Genomic DNA, 24,011 nt, shown 5'->3' with positions numbered 1-24,011 from the left:
CTACCTGTTTGAGTTTGAGCTTATGTTCTCATCTGTAATGCTGCTTGGCTCATGGAGCACATGTGAGGATTAAGTGAAAGAAAAAATAGGGCACATGACAGGCATTAGAGGTAAATATTAGAGGAATTCCATTCTGAGGGGCAAGTATCTCCTCATCACGAACACTAATAATCTCTCCAGTACTTAGAACACAAGTGAAAAATATTAAATGTAACGAAAAAGTTTTTATTCTTTGATATATAAAACCAAGAAAACTTTAATGTGTAATACATCATAGTTTTTTTATTTAAGAAGAAAAAGGCAGAAGTGAAGATATGGTACAAAAATACACTCAAGCAGCTGTTCCAAGAAATTCAGAACTCCTAAAATTATGAACAACAGAATACAAGTCTCAGAGGAGGCTTCTTTTTTTTTTTCTTTAAAAAATTATTCACATTTGCTTAGCTCAAACATGGTAAGAAACGTAACTTTCCTTCTTGGTAACAGATCCCATTACTCAACAAGATATTCTATAACCAGCAATAACTTAGTAAAAGAACATTTCATTGTGATAGTAAGTAGCATTAGGTTTTTGGTTCTATAATACTTATTGTAGTAAAAAAAAGAAAAAAAAAAAAACCAAAACCAAAAAAAAAAAACAACCAAAACCACAAAAACACTTCTGACTGCTTGGGTGCCAGAGAAGATGCTCCTACGTTCACTGGCGCCCATAAATCTGGGTGTATCTGAGCTCTCGTCCCAGACCGCACAGAGAGAGCACCTTTGGTCTTCCCTGTGTTTAGGAACAAAAGCGCACAAATAGCAAAATCAAATATAGGCGTGGCAGACCAAATTACTCAATAAAAAGTATTTCTGCCCAATAAATAGTTTCCAAAAGAAAAATAATTGGCTTTTACACTAAATGGATTCAGCAAAAATGAAGATGGTGAGATTGTGTTTTCCCGTTGGTGGCCTGAGTGTCCCGAGGCAGGACAGTTGCCACTGAGCAGCAGGTGGTGCCGGACCACAGGAGGAGCCGCTGCGTCGCAGCCCGGAGGCTCCTAGAAAAACACGTTATTTGTAGGAAAGCTTTCTTGGGCCCGCGCCCGGTTCTCCAAGTGAAGGTGTCCTGTTTCTTCCTGGACATCGGACTCGAACACACCAGAGTTCGTATAAAACTGGATCAAATGAGGAAACTTTACAATGACTAAATTTATAAATATTGCTGAAGACCAAAGCGAAGTGACAATGAATTTAATCTGCGTAAAAATCAGGTTCCAAGCGGCTTGTTATTTAAAAACAGAGCGAGCTTCCCGGGCCCCTGGGGGCGCGTGGGGGCGCGTCCGTCCTGCCCGCGGCCAACACCTCACAACGGCCTCGGGCTCCGTCGGGGCGCAGGGAAAGGCCACACGAGCGTTTTCGTCCTGCGGCGCCGGCGCGGCCCGAGGCTGGACACCGGCCGCCTGCGACCACCCGCACGCACCGGCCTGCTCCGGGCCCCCAGGGCTGACCCCCGGGCTGTGTCTGCAGAGTCACACGGAAGCCGCGGGTTTCCTCTTCTTTAAAAAAGGTCATTTTAAAGCTTCATTTATGAAAGTCGCTCGACAGCTTCCGCTGAAATCCCTCCTGCGCGGCCGGGGGAGCCGCGCCCCGCCCCTGGCCTCCCGTGGCCTGCGGAGAAACCGCAGGAAAACAGCCTTTGTCGGTTCTCCGCAGGGGTTCGGGCCGCGCCGGGCCGCGGGGGAGGCGCGGCGGCCTGCGGTCGGGTCCGGATCCCGCCCCCGGAGCACAGCGGCCGCGCGCGCCCAGAGCCCGTCCGGGGCCTACAGCGTCACGGCCGGGCCGTGCTCCTCCACGGCGCCCGGGGGCAGCGGCAGCGCCAGACTGTGGCGCGGGTCGGCGCGCAGGGAGCTGAGCAGCCGGTGCGCGGGGCCGTCCCGCGCGGACGCCGGGCCCGCGCCGTTGACCGGGGGCCGGGGCGCCGGCCGCGGCGGCTCCAGGACGCCCTCGAGCACCACGTCGGGCTCGTCGTCGCTGTCGGCGTCGTCCGGCTGCAGGGGCAGCAGCGCGGGGGCGGCGGGCAGGCTGTGGCGGCTGGCCGCGCTGTCCGACGAGCGGCCCGAGCTGCCCGACGCGCGGCTGCCGCGCACCACGTTGTTGCGCTGGTTGGCCGGCTTGACCGTGACGATGAGGTTGTGGCTGTTGGCGATCATCATGTCCGTGACCTGGTCCAGCGTCTTCCCGGCCACCTCGATGCCGTTCACCTCCAGGACCTCGTCGTCCACGGCCAGCAGCCCCGTGCTCTCGGCCAGGCCGCCCGGCACCATGCGCGAGATGAAGATGCCCGGCACCTTCTCCAGCCCCTGCGGGGCGACGCGCACGCTCGTGCCGTCGCGGATGTAGAAGCCCAGCGGCTTCTGGCAGCCGTGCCGGTACAGCCTCACGCGGCGGTGCGTCTCGGGCAGGATGTCCACGTCGATGATGGACGACACGGGGCGGAAGTCGTGCGGCAGGCCGATGTGCAGGTGCGCGCGCCGGCGGGGCCCGTCCTCGCGCAGCGCCAGCGCCTTCCTCCGGCGGGACAGCGAGCCGGCCCCGAAGCTGCCGTGCTCGGCCTCCTCTGCAACGGCGGACGGGGCGGTCAGGACGGGGCCACAGGGGTGGGGAAGCCCCCAGGGCCACCGCGACGCCTGCGCGCAGGGGCCGCCTGTGCCCGGCAGGGCCGGCCTCTCCGTCGCTGACCCGGCGGCGGCTCCAGCACCGGCCCTGTGGCCCCGCGGAGCGCTGAGCGGAGCGCGCCACAATCCCGTCCCGTCTGTCCGCTAACTGGCCTGTGGCGCTCACCCCCTGCCTACGGGGTGCCAGTTTGTGTCACCAAACCTCACTTTTTGGGGAAGCCTCAACCTCCAGGATGGTACGCTGGGGTCATGTTTTGAGTTGTTTCACGGAGTCCACAAATAATCCTGGCATCTGTTGAGCTGGCCCCAAGGGTTCAAGTCCCATTGCCTCCCTACAGTTAGCTCTCTGGAACTCTCCAAAACCACAGGAAACCAACAAAGTGACCGAAAGGCTTAGAAGCAGAAATAAGAAACTGCAGTCAAGAGAACTGACAATAGATGGAAAGTTTAGAGGTGCCTGATTGGATGCTGGGAAGAGGGCAGAGCAGGGAGCACCAGGAATCTCTCCCCACCCAGGCAACGGCTGCACGGGCAGACTGTCTGATGGGACTCTTTGGGGACGGTGGGGTCTGCCGAAGGCCTGCAACTGTCCAGGGGAGGTCGTCAGTGAGGGTCTCTCCGAGCTCTCAGCACGGTCGCAGCCGCCCAGCCACGCCGCAGGCAGCTGTGCACGTATTTCTGGAACAGCCTGCAGACGCCAGGTGGGCAAGGACCTGTCCTCCCAGTAGCAGGGTCTACGCTCTGACACGGACGGTGGCTTCCCATCACACAGGTGCCGACACCGAGCCTGGCGGCCATCGCTGTCACCCCTCCAGCTCCAGCTCTAGCAACGCCAAGGGCATTGAAAGGGCAAGGGCCCCCTTGGCCCCCTTTTGGGAGCCACACATTAGGACATTCAGAAACAGCTGCACAGGTGGGAATCAGGAAGGGACTGTGCGTACCCACGGAAAGGCTCAGACAAGACCCGAGGAGACAGCAGCTTACACCTCAGGCTGGTTCTCGGCACAGAGACAGACCGCCGACAATCCAGAGAACTTCGACAGCAAAACAGCAAACCCTGGGGAAAGGGGAGAATCTGATTTCCAGAGTCACCACATCATGAGACTTGAACGTCCAGTGGTCAGTCAGCCAAAAAATCACAGGACACACAAGGCAACAGGAGAGTCTGGCCCACGGAAAGGAAAAGGAGAAGTCAACAGAATCGGTCCCTGAAAAAGACCTGAGTCAGATCTACTAGACAGACTCTAACACAAATGCCCTGGGACAACAGGGTAAGACGGTAGATTGGAGGACCCTGAGCTCACCTCCTCCCAGGGGCATACCAAGGCATCCACCACACAGACAGCGACTCACCCAGAACCACTGGAGGCTGGCAGAAGGGCTCTTCCACAGCCAAGGACGGAAGGAAGAAGACACACCAAGAAGGGCAGACCAGGAAACCGATTCCTGGCACGTGACCCACCCATGTGAGGAAGAGTTCGTCTCTGAGGACGGCGGGCATCGTGCCCCAGGGGCACCCCTGGCACTAGGGACCTGCACTAGGAAGGAAGCCCCCATAATGCCCAGCTCTGAAAACCAGCGAGGCTTAACCCTGGGAGCTTTGAAAACAAGTGGGGCCTCATTCCAGGAGAGCAAGAGCTAGAGGATGCCGAGCCACTGCCCTGAAAGGGTTAGTGCCCTAGGTCACTCGGCGCCAGCGCAGAGATAGCACTTTGAAAAGTGCATGGAGCACACATGAAGGAGCTTCATGGACGAGTTTTAGGGCATGTACCGGAGGGGCGGGCATCTGCGGGAGCTTGCTCTGGGAACGGAAGTGCTGACGGGCCCTACTGTTCTTGCCCTCCTTCCGGGCCCTACTGTTCTTGCCCTCCTTCCACATAGCTTGCCAGGCACCACTTCCAGCACTCTCCGTCTAACCTGCTGGTACTGTCTGCTCTGCCCTGGCAGGCCCCCCTGCCCCACCAAGCAGCCCCCACCTGCTACACCCCAGGGGGAGTCACCAGCTGGAACGGACAGCCCTCCAGAGGGACTCTTGCCCCAAGGAGGGGGTTCAGCTCCACCTACCAGCAGACTCCCAGCAGTCAGGGCCCCATCAAAATAGGAGGGGGTTCGCAGGCCACACGGGGGACAGTCTTGAAGCACATGGTTCTGGTGAGCAGAGGGGACTGTGGCCCTAAAGGATGCATTTTATGTGAGGCTACTACTTTCAAGACCAGAAGACGTAGCTGGTGGGCCCTAACACATAGAAATAAACACAGAATCAGACAAAGCCTTAGAAAAAGACCTAAAGAAATGGCGATAAAGAACCTGCCTGATAAAGATTTCAAAGTAATTGCCATAAAGATACTCACTAGACTTTAAAGAAGAGAGGACAAGCTCTGAGAGCTTCAGTAATGAGTTAGAAAATTACGTCATATAACGAATATGGAAAGTATAATGAAAAGCGTATCACAGAAAATGAGTGAGACTAGAGGGTGCAGAATGGTTCACTGGTCTGAAGACAGACACGGAAAGTACCCATGCTGAAAAACAACAAGAAAAAAGAACTGAAAGATGAGACTGGTCAAAGATAAGTAAAAAATAAAAAATAAAAGATAAAAAAGATAAAAGATTAAAAAAATAAAAATAAAAATATGTGATCCATACACACAATGGAATACTATGCAGCCATCAAAAAATGAAATCTTGCCATTTGCAGCAACGTGGATGGAATTAGAAGGTATCATGCTGAGCGAAATAAGTCAGAGAAAGACAACGGTCATATGATCTCTCTGATAGGAGGAATCTGAGAGGCCCGCGGGGTCCTCATATCAAGAAGGGTCATGGAGGGTAGGGAAGAAAAAATTAAACAAGATGGGGTCGTGAGGGAGATAAACCATAAAAGATTCTTAATTTCAGAAAACAAACAGGGTTGCTGGAGAGGGTTGGGATAGGGTGGCTGGGTAATGGACATTGGGGAGGGTATATGCTATGGTGAGTGCTGTGAAATGTGTAAGCCTGATGGTTCATGGACCTGTACCCCTGGGACAAATAATACATTATATGTTAGTAAAAATAATTTTAAATAAACAAAGATAAGACTGGTTAAGGGACCTCTGGAATAACGTTAAAATTCACAGCATGGAGTCTTAGAGGGAGAGGAGCTAGACAAAGGGACAGAAAACCTATCTGAAGAAATACCACTGAACACTTCCCTAATTAGGAAGGAAAGAGATCCAGGTCCAGAAAGCACAGGGAGCCCCAGACAAGATGGGCCCAAGGAGGTGCACACCAGGACATGGGATAATTAAAATGACAGTGTTGAAGAGAGAATCTTAAAAGTAGCAAGAGAAAAACTACTGGCTACATACAAGGGATATTTCTGCAGAAACTTTGTAGGCCAGAAGGGAGTAACATGACAGAGTCAGAGTGCTGAAAGGGAAAAAAAGAAACCTACAACAAGAATACTCTATCCAGCAAGGTTAACATTCAGAACTAAAGGAGAGAGAGAGTTTCCCAGACAAAGGAAAATTAAGAGTTCATAATCACTAAACTGGTCTAATGAGAAATGTCTGACAGACAAAGATCACAAGTAGGCAGCGAGGCAGGCAGAGGGAGAGGGAGGAAGCAGGCTCCCTGCTGAGCAGAGAGCCCGATGCGGGGCTCGATCCCAGGACCCTGAGATCATGACCTGAGCCGAAGGCAGAGGCTTTAACCCACTGAGCCACCCAGGTGCCCCTATTCCCACAGTTCTATGTGGGAAGTCCCCACCTCAAGAAACAAGGAAAGTCTCAAATAATCTAAATGTACACCAAAAAACAAAACAAAACAAAAACAAAAACAACAACCCCAAAACAAAAAAACTATTAAAAAAAAAAAAGCCCAAAGTTAGTATAAGGAAGGAAGTAATAAAGATCAGAGTGAAAATAAATGAATTAGACACCAAAAAGACAATAGAAAAGATCAATAAATTATGATCTGGTTCTTTGATAAGATAAACAAAATAGTCAAACTCATCAAGAAAAAAAGAGACTCAAATACATAAAATCATAAATGAGAGAATTTAAAACTGACATCACAGAAGTCCAGAAGATTATAAGAGATTGTTATGAAAAATTATATTTCAACAAATTGGAAAACCTAGAAGAAATGGATAAATTCCTAGAAACATGTAATCTTCTAAGACTGAATCAGGAAGAAATAGAAAATCTGAACAGACGGATTACTAGTAATGAAATTGAATTGATGACCAAACTCCTGACAAACAGGTAAGTCCAGGACCAGACGGCACAGGTGAATTCTACTAAGCATTTAAAGAAGAGTGAATACCTGTCCTTTGCAATCTCTTCCAAAAAACGGAAAAGGAAGGAAAACTTCAAAATTCATTCTTGAGGCCAGCATTACCCTAATACCAAAACCAAAGACACTACAGACAAAAAAAATTAGAGACAGATGTCTCTGATGAACATAGATGTGAAAATCTTCAACAAAATATTAGCAAACCAAATTCAACAATATATGAAAAGGATCAAGTTTTGTTTCAGGGATGCATGGAAGGTTCAGTATCTGCAAATCAATCCGTGTGATGACCACATTAACAACATGGAAGATAAAAGTCATATGATCACCTTAATGGATGCAGAAAAAACATCTGACAAAATTCAACTTCTGCTTATGATAAAAACTCAACCAAGTGGGCGGAGAGGGGATATACCTTAAGCTAATGAAGGTAGATATGACAACCCACAGCTCACGTCACATTTTCACTTTCCCTGTAAGGTAGGACACAAGTCAAGGATGTCCACTTACCAGTTTCATTCAACACAGTACTGGAAGCCCCAGATGGAGCATTTGGACAAGAGGATGAAGTAAGGGACATCCAAGTAGTGAAGCAAAACGTAAAACGGTCACAGTTTGCAGATCACAAGATCATATATATAGAAAACCCAAAAGACCCCACCAAAAAACTATTAGTATAAATGAAGTCAATAAAATTGCAAGGAACAAAACTAATATGCAGGAATCTATTTGTTTCTCTGCACTAGTAACCGGTCAGTCTGCTCTCCTTCCTTCTCCATGACTTCGAGTCTAACACATTTAAGGAGAAACATCGTCTAAAAGCTGGCATGACTGTGACTTTGGTTTGTGACTTCAAATCTTGTCTTCTACATAATGTAAAAGACTCACGCATTTACCAGAATTATCAGTTTATGTTCTTGGTCACACGATGTATAAAGATATAATTCTGTGACACCAACAACTCGAAGAGAAGGGGTAGAACTGTTTTTTGTTACTGAAGTTCTGCTGTTATAAATTAATATTCAAATGTTATTTCCATGGGAAGTGAGATGGAATCCCCATGGTAACCACCAAGAAAACAGTTACAGAATAGACAGGAAGGAAATTAGGAAGGGATTTAACCCTGCCTGCAAAAGATTTAACTGGAAAGAAGACAGAAATGCAGTCACTCAGGGACAAAAAAGCTGCAGGGCATATAGAAAACAAAAGGCACAGGGACAGACGTCAGTCCCTTCTTATCAGCAGTTACTTTATATGTAAATGAATTTTACTCTCAAATCAAAGAACAGATTGGCAGAATGAGTAAAAACACAGGAACCAACAATATGCGATCAACCAGAGGCTCACCTCTGACCCAATGACACAGGCAGGTAGAAAGTGGCAGAGGGAAAGAGGCTCCACGCAAAGGACAGCCGGCCCGGCTCTACTAACGCCAGATGAAACAGACTCCAAACAAAACCCTCACATGAGACAAGAAACAAAGGACATTATAGATTAACAAAGCGTTCAACAGAGCAAGATCAAACAGTTACAAACATTGACACACCTAGTGACAGACCATTAAAGCATATGAAGGAAAACCTGACAGAACTGGAGGCAGAAATCATTCTACAGTAACCGCTGGGACTTCAGTACTCCTCTCCCAGGAATGGAGAGAAAGACCAGACGAGAGAAGTCGGCAGATAGTAGATTCAGCAGTGAAATACAGAACGAGCACGCGTGATCTTCTCAAGGGCACATAGGACATGTTCCAAAACAGACCAAATGTTAGGCCACAAATTAAGCCTCAACAGATGTTAAAAGGTAGATATCTTGTATGCAGAGTATCTTCTCGGTCCACAACATGATGAGGTAGAGATAAGGAACATGAGCAGAACTCGAAAATTCTCTAAAATGTGAGAACCAAACACAACTTTATAATGAGTGGATCAACGAAGAAATCACAGGGAAATCAGAAAATACTTAAAGATGAATGAAAACAAAAACACAACATACCAAAACTAGGGAATGGAGGAAAAGCAGTCCTAAGAAGGAAATTTATGGTGATACGTGCTTGCATTAAAACCAAGAAAGATAAAATCAACAACCCAACTTTACAACTTAAGGAACTAGAAAAATAAGAACAAACTAAAGTAAAAGCTCCCAGAAGGAAGGGAATAATGAGGATTAGGCCAGAGATATATGAAGTACAGAACAGAAAAGCAGTAGAGAAAAATCAGTGACACAAAAAGTTGGTTCTTCAAAAGAGATCAACAGTATTGACAAACCTTTAACTAAATGAACTAAGAAAAAGAGAAGACGCAAATTAATAATATCAAAAATAAAAGTGGGGACATCACTACCATTTCTACATGTCTAAATAAAATGGATTTTAAGAAAGCACTATGTATAGCTGCATGCCAATAAATTGGATAATCTAGATGAAATGGACAAATTTCTAGAAGCACAAAACCTACCACCACCTATTCACGAAGAAGTGAAAAACCGGATATTTCCATGACTAGTGAGGAGATTCAATCCGTGATCCGTAGTCTCTTAACAAAGAACAACCCTGGACTGAGGGCTTCACTGTGAATTCAACCAAACATTTAAAGAAGAAATAATACCAATCCTTCCCAGACTTTTCCAAAAATTCAAGGAAGACAGAACACTTTCTAATTAATTCTAAGGCCAGCATTACCCCGATCCCAAAGCTAGACAAAGATCCCACAAGGGAGAAAACGCCACAGACCAATATTCCTTTGATCACTGATGCACAAATACTCAACAAAATACTTAGCGTTTAGCTGTATATTAAAAGGATGTGACCAAGTGGGATGTCCCCCCGGAAAGCGAGGATGGTTCCAAATGTGAAAATCAAGATGACACACCACATCAACAAAATGAAGGGAAAAAAACACGACCATCTCAATTGATGCAGAAAAAGCATTTGATAAAATACAACACCCTTTCATTATAAAAGCACTCAACAAAATAGGAGTAGAAGGAAACTATCTCCACATAAAAAATCTACATCTACGTATGAAACATATGTAGCAAACACAATACTCGATGGTGAAAAAAAGCTTCTCCTCTACGAGCAGAAAGAAGACACAGACTCTTCCTTTTATGATACCTACTCAACACAGTACTGGAATTCCTAGCCAGAGCCATTAGGCAAGAAAAAGAAATAAAACACATTGAAACTGGAAAGGAAGAAGTAAAATCATCATTTCTGTTTGTAGGTGATATGATCTTACACGTAGAAAATGCTAAAGACCCCATAAAAAAGGTGTTAGATCCAATAAATGAATTCTGCAGAGCAGCAGGGTACAAAGCTGACACACTAGGAGCAGAATGATCTGAAAAAGAAATCACAAAAATAATTCCATTTAAGATATCACCAAAAAGAACAGAAGACTCAGGAATGAACTCAAGCAAGGAGGTGACGACTTGTGCCAGGAGGGCTGAAAGAAATGAAGACATAAAGAAGTGGAAACATCCTACGGCCCGAGATTGGAGACTTACATGGCTCTGTACCAGGACTACCCTAATTGCCCGCAGATTCAGGGGAACCTCATCAAAATCCAATGACTTTTTTTTTTTTTTTTTTGTAGAAACAGTAAAACCCACCCTAAAATTCATACTGAATCTCGAGAAAACTCAGAACAGGCAAAATAATTCCCTAGATGAAGAGAAACACTGGAGGACTTACACTTCCTGGTTTTCGAACTAACCACGAATCAACACAGCAGACCCTCGGGGTAGAGGCAGACTCGCCAGTGCAGGAGGGCGGAGAGCCCACAGGGAAGCCCTCACAGCTGTGGTCAGCGGGCAGAGCAGCACCTTCTCAATTAACAGCGCCAGGAAAACTGGGTATCCCCAGGCAAAAAGTGAAGTTGGACGCCCACTTGATGCCACACACGAAACTTAGCTCAAAATGGATCGAAACTCTCAACCTAAATGTAGGACCTGGAACTCTGAAACTCAAGAGAAAATGCACAGAAAAGCTTCAGGACACTGGATTTGGTGGTGGTTTCCTGAATGCGACACCAAAGGCACAGGGAACAAGAGTAAGAAGACTAACTGAACTCCACAAAAATTTTTAAAATTCTGTGCATCAAAAGTGCGATTAACAGAGTAAAAAAAGGTAACCTGCAGAATGGGAGGTAATGTTTGCAAATCGCACGTGTGACCAGGATCTATATCCAGAATACAGAAAACTCCTAAAACTCAGTCACAGGGTCCCAATTCAGGAATAAGCAGAGTTTGTAATCTATACAAATATCAAAGAACTCCTGTATACCTAGTACGCACATATGGTGCACCAGCTGCATAACTGAACTAATAAAACGTATGTCGACTGTTGCTCAATGAAAAGCACAGCTGCGGCAGTTCCCTGTGTAATGGTGAGCACTCCGGACTCGGAAAGACACAGCCGTGGCTACGGCAGGAACAACAAATGGCAAAGGATTGGGAAATACACTTCTCGAAACAGGACACACCAATGGCCACAAAGCACGCAATATCACTAATAATTAGGGAAATGTTCCTTGTGCCATTGTTCACAATAGCCAAAGAGTGGAAGCAACCCGACCTGTGCTGCAGCCAGGAGAGGGACAAGCCCTCAGCCTGTACAAGGACGGCCATTCTGACACCTGTTACACCACGGCTGAGCCTGGAGGACCCTGTGCTCGGGGAACGAGCCTGTCACAGAAAGACAGAGACGTGGACGAATCCCTTCAAGGAGAGTCCAAGTCACACAGACAGACAGCCGGGAGGGGGTGCTGGGGCAGGCGGCTTAGGGCTTCATGGGGATAGAGTTCTAGTTTTCCCAGATGAAAGGACCAGGGGTATGGTGATGACACACCCTTTGGTGGCACAATTAAGATTCCACTCCCTCCTGCACCAAAAGACGGTGAAGATGGTAAATTTCTGGGCATTTTACCACAACAAGAAAACCTGAATAAAATCCACAAAATTCTCCTGCGTGACAGCGGTACATGTCACTGTATTCCAGCCTGGGCCCCTAGAGTCCCCTGGGCGGGCTTACAGGGGCAGCCAGTGGCCACGACTCCCTTTGCTCTTACGCAGTATGGGTTTTTATCACTGGCTGCACACGACCAGGGAAGGGCTCTGTCTGTGCTGTGAGCCACGTGTGCCGGGAACGGGGAGCCCTGGGGCTGTCTGAGCGTGAGGCGTCCCTAGCCCTGGCTGCAGGAGCACGTCCAGGGGCGTCCGGGGCGGGGTGGGGGGGCTCTGGGGCGCAGGGACGCTCTGAACGGGCCCCACTCAAGCCTCCGGCTTCCCACTGCTCCCGCAGAGGACGGTCGACCCCAGCAGGGCTTCTGGCACCGGGAGCTTCCGCGGGGGCAGGAGGCTGGCCCCGAGGACTCCCTGAACTTACCCAGCTGAGTTCCTGAAAACATGCTATGTCCGTCCTGTCTTTCACCTGTGAATCAGAGCCTCCGTCCTCTTTCTGGGGTGTCAGAAACAAGCACCCAAGCATGGAGGCGTTGGCCAGCCAGCAGCTCAGTGGGACTGCGGATGGAGCCCCAGGTCGGCAGAGCCCGTGACCCGCCCTTCCTCACTTCGGGGACTGACTGACAGGGCGAGGGGGGGCAGAGGGAGCAGCACTGGCAGGAAAAGTCTGTTCCTCTCGACAGTCCTGCAGGCCTGCGTGGAGGTGGAGGCAGATTCCTGCCCGCCCGGGTGCTCTGCCTCACCCCTTCCCGCGGCCCCAGGGGCTGCGTGTGCGGTCAGGCCCCCCGGGGCCGCCTGGCCGCAAGCACCTGCCGGGTCGGCCCGAGTAGGGTCGTGCTTTACCCTAAGGAGGTCGTGGCAGCCACGGCGAAGGCTGAGGGTTGGTTCCTCAGCCAGGGAGATGCCGTAAGGGGCTCACCCGCCAGGAAAGTTTCTAGAAGTTGAAAGAACAGGAAGGAAGCAGGCAGGTGGCATTCGGAAACCCTGAAGGAAATGTTTCCTCCTGTCAGACAGCTTGGTCCATTTGCTTTTTCTTTCTCTCTTACACACATGCGGACACACACACCAGGCCTCTCTGTTTCTGACGTGGGGCTCCACAAGGCAAGTGTTTCTGGGACCAGAGGGAAGTGGTGTCTCTTCCCAGCTGTTGTCCACACAGCTGTGTCCGCGCTGGGCACCCTGATCCCAGGGGCTCTGCGGCACCCGACAGTCCGGCCGCTCAGGCTGGGGGCGGGCGCCACTGCTCCCCTAACGTCTCCGTACCCCTCCCCTCGCAGAAGGCCGCTGCTTCCCCCGCTGGGTGCCCCCTCCCCGCCGTGGTGGTGAGGACTCTCACCGGCACCCACGCAACAGTCCGCACGTCAACCCGGGCCCTTTCTCCTGCGCGTGGCTGTGAAACAGAAGACGGACCGATCAGAAGGAAATCAGCCCAGGAACCTGAGTGGAAAAGCCGGGTCAGAGAAACCGAGGAAGGGGCAGCATCAGCCACGGGAGCTGACAACAGAGCACCTGTGTGTGCCTGTCAAACCGCTTCGCTTCATGGACAGTTCTTCTCTTAATTTACAGGAGCCCACCACACCCCTTGCCAGGTGCCCCAGAGCGGACGGCAGGCCCCCTCACGCCCGGCTGCCTGCCCACAGGCCCACACGGTCTGCACGGTCCGCACGGTGGCTCTGCTGAGTGCCCGCACGCACCCTGTGACATCTTCCGGGGGCCACGGACACCGGCGGACGGCTTGGGACAGTTCTTCCAAGCTGGACCCCAGTGGTCGGCAGGCCCGGTGCCCCTCACGGAGCTGCAGGCACAGGACCTGGGCAGGGACAGGACCGGGCCCTCTGAGCAGGGACAGCCCTCCGCCAGGCCATGGCAGGCACCAGCTGGATGGCCAAGTCCGTCAGTCACTCCATTATACCAGCAACCGAGTTCCCGTCATGTCTTCCCCACACTGATATGCCAAGGGCCAGGATTTCCGAGAAAGGAGAGTTTGCGGTCGTATTTGTAAAGGCTGCATCTGTGGTGCCGTCCGCTGTGACGGGACCGATGGCTGAGGTCCCCATCGGAGGGGCACACCTGCACCGTCTGTGCGGTCGGTGTCTGATAGAAAAGGTCCCGCCGCACACACTGCCCTGGACTCGGTCTCGGCTGCTCTCACGGGCTGCGTGTGTCCCCGCTGGCACCTGGCCTGTCTGAACCTGACGCCGTCAGCAGATGCTCAGGGAACTGCTTGCCCTGAGGAAACCGTGGAAGTCGTGAGGCCGGCAGGACCCCACACACAACTGCTCCATAAGCGCCCGAGAAGAGCCCGGCCATGGCTCCCGGGGCAGCGGCGGGCGGCGGCGGGGGATGTAGGGGTGGACATGCACTGGGAGCACAGGGGGCCCCGAAGCCTGCTGCTGGGGTGTGGCTCCGGGCCTGGGACAGGGTGTCCTCCCCCAGACTAAGACCTGAGCCCCAGTACGGGCCTCAGCTCACCCTCACGGCAGCTCCTGGCGACCCCACACCAGACACAGCAGCTCCCATGGACGGGGGCTCGGACTGCATCTCCATGGACAACGGATCAGAGCATCTTGCCGGGGGGGCGGTGCTCCAGAAACACTTCTGGGGGGTTGCGTGCTGCCCAGGCTCACCGGCCTGCGTCCCTTCCTGTGGGGGCCCCGGCTGCTGGGGAGCTGGGAGCAGGGCCTGGTGCTGCCCAGGACCCCGGTGCTGCCCAGGACCCCGGCACTGGAGGCCAAGCCCTCGCTGGGATGCTGGCCGGCCCCAGCTGCAGGGAGGACAGGCCAGCTCTGACCAGGAAACACGACAGCCCTGCATCTGTGTGTGTGGAGGGTTTAAGCACAAACACGGGCAGAGCGAGAGCTGTAGCAGCCCCCACTCCCTCAAAGCTGCTTGTCTTTGGGCCCCTGCTGACCCAACTCCCATGGGCATGTCCCCCCCATGTGGCCTGCTCAGGGTCTGTCACCAGGGCTGGGTCAATAGCATGTGGACACTCTGGGTGTGGTGTGTGGCTGACCAGACTGAGGCTCGGAGACCCCTCACCTGTGCGTCCAGCGCCAGCATGGAAGTCGGGGTACAGGGGGGGCAAACAGGGCTCCCCACTTAGGCAGACAAGGCCTCCTGACAGCAGAAAAGCCAGCGTGGACCTCTGCTCCTAGAAGAGGGGGTGTATCTCCCCACCCCTGCTGCTGAGTTTCACCGAAGCCCTGGGCTGCGCATGGGGCTCCGGTGTGAGAAGACACCGAGGGACGGGACGGGACGGCAGGCCGGGGGGTGCCCGGGGGCCCTGCAGAGCCCAAGCCCTGGCTTCTTGGCGTGGGTACAAGCTGCTGCAGACGAGAACCCACACGAGCCTGCTCTCCAGAGGCCAGGAAGGGGCAGCTGGAAAGGGAGCCTTTCAGACCCCGTGCACCCCCGCCATCCAGATGCGGCAGAGAAACGCAGCCACGGCCACGCTCCACAGCAGAGGCTGCGGGAGGACCCCGTGGGGTCCGTGAAGGCCGCGAGGGGAAAGTTCCCTGGACCCACGGGAGCCCCCTTCTGGCCGGTGGTCACGAGGCCCCCCTGGTCACAAGAGTAACAGTGCAGAGGGGAGACCGCACGGCCGTTCGGCACGAGCAGGCAGGGGAAGCTGCGCTGATGTCGGAGAGAGGGGTCGTGCAGAGCGCGGCCCACCCCCGAATGGCAACCCCCCGGGACGGGCTGGACGCATGAGCCGCAGAGCCGCACAACCCAGGTAACGACCAAGCAAATGCGCCGCAACAGAAGGGGAGTCGGGGGGACACCGCCCCCCTCATGTGTGGCTGACGTCCTGCGTCCACAGCAGACCAGCCACACGGTGTGACCCCGCAGGGCACTGGCTGACGGGGCAGGCATTTCCAGAGCAGCCGAGGAGTGGGGCTCCTCCTAAGTGCCTGCAGGACACACGCCAGGGCAGACCCGCTCCCGCCCTGGCGCACAGCAACACACGCCTGCAAACCGAAATTGTGCGGTTTTCTGACTGCGTTTCGGATTCCCGAGCTCAAACGCGAGATCCATACGGAGAGACCCCAGGAGACTCTCCAGACTCGTGGAAAATAACACTCTTGTACATGATCTCCAAGGGAAAGACCCACCACCGACCAGCGTGAGAATGAAACAGCCCTAGACAGTGTGTGGGACACCCTTGCGGGGGGCACTGCCCCAGGTGTGGTCATCTCACCTCGCAGGCCCAGAGAGCAGAGTAAGCCCCAGGAGAGACGGAAAGAAGGAAATAATACAGACAGGAAGTGATTCTGTGAAAGGGAAACAACAGAAAAAAAGTCAGTGAAATTAAGAGCTTGGTCTTCCTGTTAGTCTCATGGGGACACAGTCACCCTGTGGCCGTTCTCCACCGGGTCCTTGGCCCTTGGTCCCTGGTCCTTCTCCAGGGGGTCCTTGGTCCTTCTCCACTGGGTCCACGGCCCCTGGTCCTTCTCCAGTGGTCCATGGCCCCTCATCCTTCTCCACTGGGTCCGTGGTCCTTCTCCACTGGGTCCATGGTCCTTTTCCATTGGGTCGTTGGCCCCTGGTCCTTCTCCAGTGGACTCCTGGTCCTTCCCCCGAGTCTTGGGCCCCTGGTGCTCTGCTGTGCTCCCACCTGTGCTCAGGTCCACCGGGGCGCATCGTCTCTGCTGCTCCAGCACTAACCTGCAAGGCGAGTCTTCCAGCTCCACTGGGGCTTCTCCTCCCTCCCCATCTGCTTTATGCGCTCACGGAGCCACCCCAACTCCCTGCCGCATGACGTCCGAGGCTGCGGACACGTGTTCTCTCGTCCTGGGAGGGGACATCTGTCAAACGTCAAGTGGCATCCCCTCCATGATGTTCCCTTGTCTCAAGGGCTATACAGCTTATGGAACTTCCATATTTGGATACTTTTGGGTCCATATTGTTCTTCACTAGCCTTGTGCCTGAGTGGGGAGCCCTGGGCCTTCTTGGATGCTAACGGACGACGGGGTGGGAGCTGTTTACGCACCTGACAACAATATGAAGAGTAACCCCAGCCAACTTCACATTTTAATAAGTGCTTTTTAAAAATGGTGTTGAACTGCTAACCCTCTAGGAAGCTGCCAGAAAACGTGACCATTTATTCCCACTTACTTCCTGAGTGACAAAGCCACCACCCTGTCACCATCTGGACTTGTAAACAAATCCTGAGTCTTCTGGTGTGTTTCTGCTCTGACATGAAGACAGGCCTGCCGACAGCGCTCCCGCAAGGCCCTGCCTGTCTCCCCCAGGCCATCTGCTCAGTTGGCCCTGGTCATTAACTCCTGTGCTTCTGCCACCCGCCACACTCCCCCACCCAAGTGACGTGCGCCCGGCGGTCCCTGCCCCGAGTGTGGGAAACCCGGCTTCCTTCTGCCATCGAGCAGCGCCGTCTGGGGGCACCCGAGTGTGGCAGATGCTGCTGAACGGACCCACCCCTCAGCCTGGGGGCACCCGGACGACTCCTCATCTCGGTGGGAAGTTCTGGCGTTGGGTTTTATTGAGATGGGCAGGAAGGCCGAGGGCGCCGTGCGGTCTCAGCACGGGCAGTCACGAGCGTGTCCACGGTCCGGAGCCGTGTGGCGTTGTCCGTCAGCGGGAGACTTGCCCGTCGGTGAGAGAGGCTCTTTCTAGCACTTCCTGCACAGAAATACCAGCCATTTCTCATATTCACCTGACCGCCAGTCAGAAAGTTACTTTAACAAATCCCAGCTTGTACTTCCAAATAATACACATAGTCTTTTGTTCAGAATACTATTAATCAGCATGAAGTTGGCAGTTTCTGAGTTTCTAATCCTTCTTCAGGCACAATTTTGGTTTTGACACTTTTCCGTGAACAGCGTCTTGTACACTGCAGTGTTTTAACCTGTTGTCAACGGTGACGTCCTCCAGCCCCGCCAGGTGAAGGCTCAAACTGAACGTTGGTATTAATTATCCAATTACACGCGCACTTACACATACTTGCTCCTCCGTTCCAGTCTGAAGACCGGCAGGTTCCTACAGTAAGCGATTAATTACAGCCTCCCTGTTCCAGGCGGGACCCTGGTCCCCGCCCCTTGATCACGAGACGTCATTAGCTACTGGACAAGAAAACACAATGGTTCAGTGCCAGCTTAGTAATTAAAAACCAAACATTCTGTTAAATGTCCTCAGTGGAGGTTGTCCAGGACTGGGGAAGGACTGGTCCAGGACCGTTTCAGCCTGTGTCTGCTTCTTGCAGCCCCCAGGCACCTGCCCTTTACAAAACACGTCTCTGTCCTCAGTGACCTTCGGGGAGCAGGTCTGTGCACAAGCGCAGGTCTGGGACGCGGGCGCCAGGCTTGAAAACCCTCAGCCAGAGGGTCCTGCACTCACTCCAGCCAGACTGATCCTCCTTGTCACGTATGCAGAGTGGCGGACGGGGGTTCTTTCCCGACACATGGTGGCCTCTCTTCAGGGACCCACCACTCCAGGCCTTCTAACCTCGGACCTTGATCACGCTGGCAAGACCCAGATCCAACAGCGGCCCTTACCCTGTTGTGGGTTCTCTGCTATGGTTCCCCCTCCAGGAGTGCCCCGTTCCCCCGGAAACATGTGTGAGCAGCGAGCACGGGTCCAGAGACCTGGGAATGCTCCTTGTGGTGGGACAGCACCCCGAGAGCGGCCCCCACGATGGGTGGTGGCCACCTGCTCACCTCACCCAGAGTGAGCCCCCCTCTGGAAGGGAGGCATCTCTCCCTAAGCATGTGTCGGGGGCAGGGCCCCCAGTGCGTCACGGGGAGGTCACAGATACACAGGTTTACCAAGCACTGGGTCACAGACAAGTTGCACTGGTGAGCTGTGGACCGGGCAGAGCCAACAGCGGACCAAGCCCCAAAACCCAAGAACCAGGGCACTGATGTCCCAGGGCACGCGGAAAGGGAGTATGCCCTTCCTCCGCCTCCCTGTTCCATTCAGGTCCCCAGTGGACGGGGACCGGGTGAGGCGACGCACATGGGAGAGGGAGGTCTGCTCGATTCGGTCTTCCAGAAGCACCCTGGCAGACATGCCCGGAAAGGTGTTCTGCAGCTGCCGGGATCTGAGGTCACTCAGGCAGTCGGTCAGCCGCCACAAGGCTCCTGGGGCTCAGGGGCCCCCACCTTCTTTCTCAGGGTGCAGCTCATCCCTGACTTGGATCCAGAGGTGAGGAGTACCGGCATGTGGCCCAGGATGAGGCTGTTCAGAGCATTTTCAAGGACCTGCTTTGTAAATGGGCCGACGCAGTGTTTCCCACTGAGTCTGCCCACAGGGTCTGGGATGCAGCCCTCAGCCCTCGGGTGGCTGCGGCTCTCGGTTCACTGGCTGATTCGCAGTCACGGGGGAGCTGATGCGGTCAGGAGTGCCTCCACGGTAGGCAAACCACTGTTAAAACCGGGAGCTGCAGAGCCTCTGGGCGTTGGTCAGAGAGTGAGGGGTCCTGCGGTGGAAACATGCAGGCGCCCTCTGGGGAAGAGGGAGGCAGAGAGCGCGGGATCGCGGGTGGGCCGGTGGCAGCTTCTCCTGGGCCCCTTTCTCAGCACCAAGGGACAGACTGTCCGTCCGCTTTCCATCGAGCCGCGGTCAAGAGGCGTCCAGCTCCGTGCAGACGTTCCCCTTTTCACGCATAGACCATCGCATATGCACTTCATTAGTCCAAAGTTCCCAGCTGTCTTAAGAACAGAATTCGTTACAAAGCTTACCCCGTCCCTGAAATTCCTCTTCCGAGAGCAGAAGTGCCACAGCTTCTTTCTGTCAAGCGGTATCTTGTCCGATTTCCACAGAGCGACGACTGAGGGGGGGGTCCGCAGATTCAGGTAAATGTCCACCCCCCCATTGTAATCTACGTTTTCACCAAAATTACACTCTTTTGTCTACTTCTTTTTCCAGAGATCTTCGGCAGAAGGAGAAAGAGACGTTGGCCCTGATTTCGCGAGCAGCCAGAGCGGGAAGGCGGGCGCAGGGGCTGGCTTTCCCTCCTGCCTGTCTCTCTCCCGCTGCCCAGGGCTGGCTCGACAGGTTCTGTCGTGAGGACAGCACCAAAAACCTTCAAGAGTCAGGTTTTTGCCACTTCCCAGCCCCCCTCGCAGGTGAGGAGACAAGCTCAGAGCCAGGAGCTGCTTCAACCCACGTCGAACACACATACATCACACATGGGGACTCCTCTGGGAGAAGAGGCTTCTCAGAAATCATCTTTAGTTTGAAAATGTCTGATGTCACTGCTTTTTTCTTTTTTTAAGATTTTATTATTTTTTAAAATTTATTTGTCAGACAGAGATCACAAGTAGGCAGAGAGGCAGAGAGAGAGAGAGGAGGAAGCAGGCTCCCCATGGAGCAGAAAGCCCAATGCGGGACTCGATCCCAGGACCCTGAGATCATGACCTGAGCGGAAGGCAGAGGCTTAACCCACTGAGCCACCCAGGTGGACAAGAGCCCTGATGTCACAGCTTTTGAGGGATGAGTGCAAATGAGGGCAAGCTGAGAGGCACGCACTCGCTCCTTCTGCCAGGGCCCGAGTCCTGGGAGGCACACCAGGCAGGTGAGCCCAGCAGCCGTGGCCAGGGAAGCCCAGCATGGCCACAGACACACGCCGACACCACGGCCAGGATACAAACTGGAGCCGCTGGGCGAGCCACTGGCCGCGGGGAAGGAGCTCCCTGCTGCGTCCAGGAGATGAATCAGACGCCGCCTGAGAATCACTGGCCAACAAGCAGACTCGCTCTCTCCTTGCTGTTACAGAAAGACTATTGCAAAAATGCTGTTTGAGTCAGTGCCCCCGCCCCCTCCCTGGTGACAAGAGGTGGAAAGGCAGCAGCGGAGTGTGGGGATCCCTTTTTCTGCCGACCCCGGGGACCTCGCAAGGAGGATGCAGGTCGGCTTAGGACCTTGTCTGGGGCACCTGCGAGAGGAGGCATCCCCTGGACCGGCAGGGTGGAGGGGGGGGTCCTTTCCATCCAACTGAGATGTGTCCTGAAGCAGCGCTGTGGTAGGGGTGCACCCTCACAGGGGACAAGGGACACGTGTGCTGGGAAACGCGTGGCAGGGGTGTCCCGGTGCGCGCAGTCACCTAGAGCAATGAGACGGCGAACAGAGAGGCCGAGGAAGGGAGATGGTGCAGCCAGTTTTTGGTGGAGGACTGCTCGCGGTTTCTGGAGAAGCTAGACATACTGTCGCCGCACGATCCAGCAAGCCCTTTCCTGGTTTTACCCAAATAACCGAAAACCCACGTCCACACAGAAACCCGCAGAAGGATGTTTACAGCTACTTTGTTCCTAATTGCCAGACCCCGGCCGCACCCCACAGGTCCCTAGGAAGGCGGGGGTCACGCACTGGGTTCCACCCAGACGGCGGGTGTCGCTCGGCACCGAGCAGAAACGAGTGCCAGCCACCGAAACCTCGCACACACGGGCACACGTGGGACGGCTGGGGGGTGCCCACGGAAAGCACCTCGCTCCCCTCCCCCACGAAGCAGCTACCTTGGGGCCCAGGAAGGAGTTGCCTTGAGCTCGTCCCCCAAGGGCAGGGACAGCTGTCTGCCGGGGACCCATTTCCCTCAGTACACCCTTCAGCCACCACAGAACCTGGAGACCCGCCTCTCCAGCTATCCGTCATACAGCACCTTTGGGCTCGGACAGCCCGAGCGCCGTTGGTGTACAGGGGACCTGGGGCTGGGCTCCCACGCTCGTGCGCGCCCTGCACCCCCACAGCTGCCCGGTACTGTCGCCGTGTCAGCCCCCCCATCCCGTGGAAGGACGCCTGAGGGGAGCAGCCGGCAGGTCACATGCCCGGCTCCAGCCCCACGAAGGGCGTGAGGCCTTGCTGCTCAGGGGGGCACGTCTCCCCCACCGCTGCTCTTTTCCTCCCGATGGCAAGCAGTGTGGGCTCGCTGCTGGATTTCCACGCCAGGTGCATACATGACCTCACGAGATCATCTGCCCCACAATTTGGGGTGATTTTTCTGACCTTTGCTGTTTGCCTTTTGTGTGTGTGTGTGGGGCTCAGACCTTGGGTCTGGGGTGATGTTTTTCTCCTTAACGTCATGGCTTAGAAACACCTGCAGTGAATATGCTGCTTTGAGATACTTTTCAAGATGACAGAAGGTTCAACGCAAGACATCACGGAGTTCACTGAAGCCACCCCCTTGCAGGAGGACGTCTGCTCTTCCTTCCCGGTCTCACGAACGGCCGGGGTGGGGGGACACGGCGCGCATCTCTGTTCCTCAAGGCAGATTCCCGCGCTGGACCTGCAGGGTGGGCGCGTCTCAAGGGCCTGTGGGGTCAGGGGCCGGAGACTGTGTCTGTGCCCAGCATAACCCTACTCACTCAGGTCTCACAGCCAAACACAGACACAGAAACGTGGCAAATGCCCCAGGGCAGCTGCCGGCAGCAGTTAGGGTCATGGCCTATGCACAGGCCTCACTGCCAAGCAGACCCCGGGCAGTGAATGTCTTCGGGGTCTCGTGAAGCAGGACGGACGCCGTGGGCAAGCACGGACTGGCCAGGATGAGGGCTGGGGTTGGGCCCATGGGGCCTCCAGCCATGCTCGGACAGACGCAGAAACCAAGGCTTTTCCTACCACAGCTGAACCTGGTGCTGCTGCTCGCTCGGTGTCCCTACAAGCTCTTTCCCTCCCTCGACGTGAAGAGAAGAGCTCACTGACCAGCCAGACTTGATACCAGGATCACAGGACAAGCCACCAACCCTAACCCTAACCCCACTTCAGTCATCAAGGAGGGCACAGGCACTGCTGGCTTCAGGGTGAGAGCTTCTAGAAATAAACAGTGAAGGAGGGGAGAGGAAAGAGGAAGGAGGAGGGAGGGGGGAAGGGGAAGGGGATCGGAAGGATGGGAAGGGGCATGGGGAGGGACGACAGAGGGGAATGAAGGAGGGGACAGGACGAGGGATTCTCGCTCTGGGTGGTGACAGACGCACATGCATGGGGTGACTTTAACCAGCCATCGCACGGCTGTGGAAATACCTCTTCCAGTCCCCGCTTGCCCAAGGGTAGCTAAGACCAAAGAGCTCCCCTTTCCATAATTAAACAAACATGCAGACACAGAAAAAACACTCCAGAGAACTGTGCCACTGGATCAAGAAACAAGTCAGAACGAGACTTCATGCTTAAAGGTACCGGAAACGTCAGCATTGTTAACGTCTGCTACCTAAGCTGCAAAACAAAACGTGGCCCACGTTACAGAGGAACCCACGACTCCCAGCAGGGCTCCTTCTCCAGACTTCCCCTTGAGGCTCTGGGCCCGACTTGGACTCCGGTCCCCCCCAGCTTACCCTGTGCTCCAGGGGACCGCCCTGCTCCTGGGGTCAGTCCCTCACCCCCCCAACCCCGGGGCACAGGGCCCTCCTGCCAGCTGTGTCCTCTCCCAGCCCCCACCCCGGGCTGCCAGAAGGGGCCGGGTACCCACGTTGCCCCCAGTGGCCCGTGTGCTCTGGCACCTGTCCCGGCCCAGTGCTGGTCTTCGTCAGGGCTGGCCCTGTGGTCGGAGCCAGATTCATTTTCACAAAATGATTAAAAGTGGAGGAGATGTGCGCGGCGGCAGCTGGGGGCTGGGGGCCTGGCGCTCACAGGGCAGCCTACTTCTCCCTCAGGTCCTGTGATGCAGGCCCACCGGGGTCCTTGTCGCTGTGGTCCCAGGACCCTGTCCAGAGTGACAGAGGCCATTGCTGAAGGCAAACACAAGGCTTCAGGGTGTGCGCCACAGGCTGGATACGGAGGGTTCCCAGCCCGGGGCACCTGCTGCCCTCGGCGGCACAGCCATGGGGCCCCAGAGGGCCGCTTGGCAGGCGTCAAGTCCGTCAGCTCACTAGCCCCATCTGGCAGGGAGCTCTGGGTCACCAAGGCCCGCCTGTGGGGTGAGGGGAGGCGGGTCCACTCTGAGCCCAGGGTGGGTGTCACAGACCCTGAAGGACAGAGCCCAGAGCCGGGGCCCGCGGACACCCGCAGAGCTCCCTGGAGGCGGGGTGCCTCGGCCGTGAGCGCCTGTGTCCCCGGGGTGGGTGGGGTGCCGGGTCCCTGGACAGGCTCCCTGGACACCCTCTTGGGGCTTCTACTTCTCAGATGACCAGAGCTGGGTGGGACCACCCCCGCGAGCTTCCGAACTGGTCT

At 54.3% G+C, this 24,011-nt stretch overlaps 1 protein-coding gene across 1 annotated transcript in view; it reads right to left on the bottom strand.

The window, feature by feature from the left end:
• Positions 1-204: 204 nt before the first annotated feature.
• PARD6G (par-6 family cell polarity regulator gamma) overlaps positions 205-24,011 on the bottom strand; it is a 78,366-nt gene continuing 54,559 nt past the window's right edge. The window contains exon 3 of the mRNA XM_044242760.1: positions 205-2,599. Within this exon, the coding sequence (XP_044098695.1) occupies positions 1,803-2,599 (797 nt within the window). The 3' untranslated portion in view covers positions 205-1,802. The remainder of the gene's footprint in view (positions 2,600-24,011) is intronic.

Source organism: Neovison vison, chromosome 3 (assembly GCF_020171115.1).
Source record: "Neovison vison isolate M4711 chromosome 3, ASM_NN_V1, whole genome shotgun sequence".
Lineage (NCBI taxonomy): Eukaryota > Metazoa > Chordata > Mammalia > Carnivora > Mustelidae > Neogale > Neogale vison.
The sequence above is the reverse complement of the archived record's forward strand: the minus strand, read 5'-3'. Positions and strand labels throughout refer to the sequence as shown.